The sequence below is a fragment of the Cebus imitator genome, unplaced genomic scaffold, assembly GCF_001604975.1.
Source record: "Cebus imitator isolate Cc_AM_T3 unplaced genomic scaffold, Cebus_imitator-1.0 Scaffold332, whole genome shotgun sequence".
Classification (NCBI taxonomy): Eukaryota; Metazoa; Chordata; class Mammalia; order Primates; family Cebidae; genus Cebus; species Cebus imitator.
In genome coordinates, this window is record NW_016107647.1 from 1,778,881 (window position 1) to 1,782,032 (window position 3,152).

General features: G+C 52.6%; 1 protein-coding gene across 1 annotated transcript in view; it reads left to right on the forward strand.

The window, feature by feature from the left end:
- Positions 1-3,152, forward strand: part of FGD5 (FYVE, RhoGEF and PH domain containing 5) — a 116,747-nt gene that overhangs the window by 109,752 nt on the left and 3,843 nt on the right. The window contains exons 15-16 of the mRNA XM_037730142.1: positions 2,524-2,623; positions 3,015-3,152. Coding sequence (XP_037586070.1) covers positions 2,524-2,623; positions 3,015-3,152 — 238 coding nt within the window. The remainder of the gene's footprint in view (positions 1-2,523; positions 2,624-3,014) is intronic.

The window sequence follows — 3,152 nt, forward strand, 5'->3', positions numbered from 1 at the left end:
ACCATTTTGGGGAAATTGATAAGAACTTCTCTCCCACAGAAAAGTGTACATACTCATAAAATTTTATATGTAACTCCAGGGGTTTCTAGAGTCCATTGCTTAAATAAGGCAAAATGTCTTGTTTGTGGAGCTCTTTTTGGATGATCAGGTCTTTACAGCAATATGAAAAATTAAGGCAAGTAAAAAATGTATTGTGTGCTTCTGTTCATAAAGTGGCCTTTTTGCTTTCCTATCTAGGTGAGAGAAAAAAATAAGTGAGCTTTCATCATGTATCTTGTCCTGTCTGGGGGTTATCTTAGTCCATTCAGGCCACTATAACAAAAATACCATAAACTGGGTAGCTTATAAACAACAGAAATTTCTCAAGGTTGGAAGTCAGGAAGCCCAAGGTCAAGCCACTGGCGGATTCGGTGTCTAGCAGGATTCTGCTTCCTGGTTCATAGACGGTGCTTTCTCACATAGATGGTACCACCTCATATGGTGGGAGCGGCAGGGGTCTCTCTGGGGCTTCTTATATATGAGCACTAATCTCATTCATGAGGGCTCCACATTCATGACCACATCACCTCTCAAAGGCCCTGCCTCCTAACACCATCACCTTTGGGAAGAGGATTTCAGCATTTGAATATGGGGGGACACAAACATTCCAACTACAGCAGGGGACATGGCCTTTCTATCAGAAAGGTCTGCATTTTCTCCAGGCCCTTGGGTTGCCTGGGATCCTGATCTCCGGCTTCAGATCATGACCTTAAGCATCCCCCTTTCCTTCTCTCAGGGTGAGGTAAGCTCGAGCTCTTGGGGGCTTGGAAACCAGAAAGGTGTGGCTCCAGCCAAGGGCAGCTCTTCAGCCAGGGACGGGCATGGCAGGGGTCAGCAAGGCTTCCGGGGCTTGGGTGTCTGCCCACAGCAAGCATGTGAGCCTGGGATGGCAGGGGTGCCCATCATGTGGGGGTTTATCCTGAATTGAGGTAGTTCTGAGTGTGAAATGGGATATAAATCCACTCATGCACGTGAACTCATGAACTCTCATAGATGCATTTTCTTATTAAAAGCATTTATTAGGTGGGGCATGGTGGCTTAAACTTGTAATCCTATCACTCTGGGAAGCTGAGGCTGGAGGATTACTTGAGGCTAGGAGTTTGGGACCAGCCTGGGCAACATAGTAAGACCCTATCTGTAAAAAAAAAAGTAAGCATTTATTAGCCACACCTCAGTGCCAGGTCCAGGGCTGAGAACACAAACAATTTAGCCCTTGCTGCGCTCTCCAGGAGGCTGCATTACAGGCAGGAGAGTTGTAAACTGGCCCCAGGTACCGCCCGTGATCCTCATCACCACCCTTAGAGTTGGGGTTTGCAGCTCCTTCCATGCATAGGGAGTTGAGGCCTGCCAAAGGGTCACACAGCCAGGAGATGTGGAACTGGAGTTTGAACCCAGGACTGTGTAGCCCACAACTCTTGTCTATTACAGTCTATGGCATAAGGGAAAGGAAGAGGGCTTGGAAACCCAAAGGAGGGACTGCCCCATCTGGAGGAGTGAGGGAAGGCTTTCTGGAGGTGGTAAGGCTTGGGTGGGGATTGTGGCCTCGCCTCTCCTCGTGATAAAATTGAGGGCAGGAGGCAGCCCAGGGTATAGTTTCCGTTGGTCCAGCCATGACATGAAGGTGGTGATGATCCACATGTGGGCCTTCACGTGGGGCTGTTCAAGTCACTTTCCTGCTAGTTCAGACCCTCCACACTGAAGCTCGCAGGGGACAGTATGACCCATTCATCGCCTTTTAGGGACATGGCATCTTGCTGCCCACAATGCTGATTCAGCCTCTGCACCGCAGCCCTGCTCCTGCCAAGGTTGGCAGCTCTTCTGCCTGCTATCCAGAGCAGGCTGCACAATTACCTGTGGTGTAGGTGCGGCACCTAGTGGACACTGTGAGAACTCCACTCAGCTACTGGGTACACAGCCCAGGCATAGCTCATGCCACTCAGGAAACCCTCCCTGGTGCAGAGCAGGGACTTGGAAAGTGCCTGCTGGATGACTGTCTGGGAAACTACGTGGGGGGATGAGGAAGGTGGGAAACGGAGATGTTTACCTTTGCCAACTCCCACTTACCCCTCATCCTCCACAGGTACCCAGCCCTCTGTCCCCTGCCAGCCCATTCCTCCTAAAGTGTGGGACCCTCTGGGTCTTCCTAATGTCTCTTGCTTTTGCATGGTGTTTTGCTATTTGACAGTGTGGTTCCATGTCCCACATCTCCCTTTATCCCCATAGCAGCCCTGGGAGTTAGGGGAAATATTGTTGTTATTCCAGTGTAAGAAGATACAGGCCCAAGGACAGCTAATCGACTGGTGGTCTGCTAGTAAACCGTATCTGGCAGGTGATCTGTTCTTTGGTGGTGGTTCTGGGCAATGTGAGAGGCCCAGGCTCAAGGGAGGAGAATGGAGCAGCTAAGCGAGGACCTCATCCATGCTGAGATGGAGGGTGGGAGGCAGAGCCACTCCTGCCTTTGCTTACTCCAGCCCATGCCTGCAGCTCCTGTGCAGAGAGGGACGAGTGGTATGGCTGTCTGAGCAGAGCTCTTCCTGAGGACTACAAGGCTCAGGCTCTGGCTGTGTTCCACCACAGCGTGGAGGTGAGTAGGTGGGCAGTGTCCACGGGCCACCAGCCTGAGACCTGGGGTTCCCTGGGTGGACACTGCTGTCGCCACTCACACCCACATGAATGTGTGGCTCCTGCCCTTGGGGCACTGGCTCCCCCCAACCCCTGCCATGCTCCCACCCAAGTCAGGGGCGGCCTCCATGCAACCAAGGAGAACAGTACCCCCAGCCCTGTTCTCATAGTCTGGCTGTTTCCTACCCAAGGGTGAGCATGCTGGAGGGTGCAGGAGAGGCCTTTAGCATCAGACCCATACACCCACACATCGCACACCCTGCACGGAGAGGCAGGGCAGGACTCACTGGGCCATGCATCCGGCTGGTCCCCTGGCCACACTCCACCTTACTCGGCCAATTCTGTTGTTGCAGATACGAGAGAGGCTGGGGGTTAGCCTCGGGGAGAGGCCTCCCACCCTGGTGCCTGTCACACATGTCATGATGTGCATGAACTGCGGCTGTGACTTCTCCCTCACACTGCGGCGTCATCACTGTCATGCCTGTGGCAAG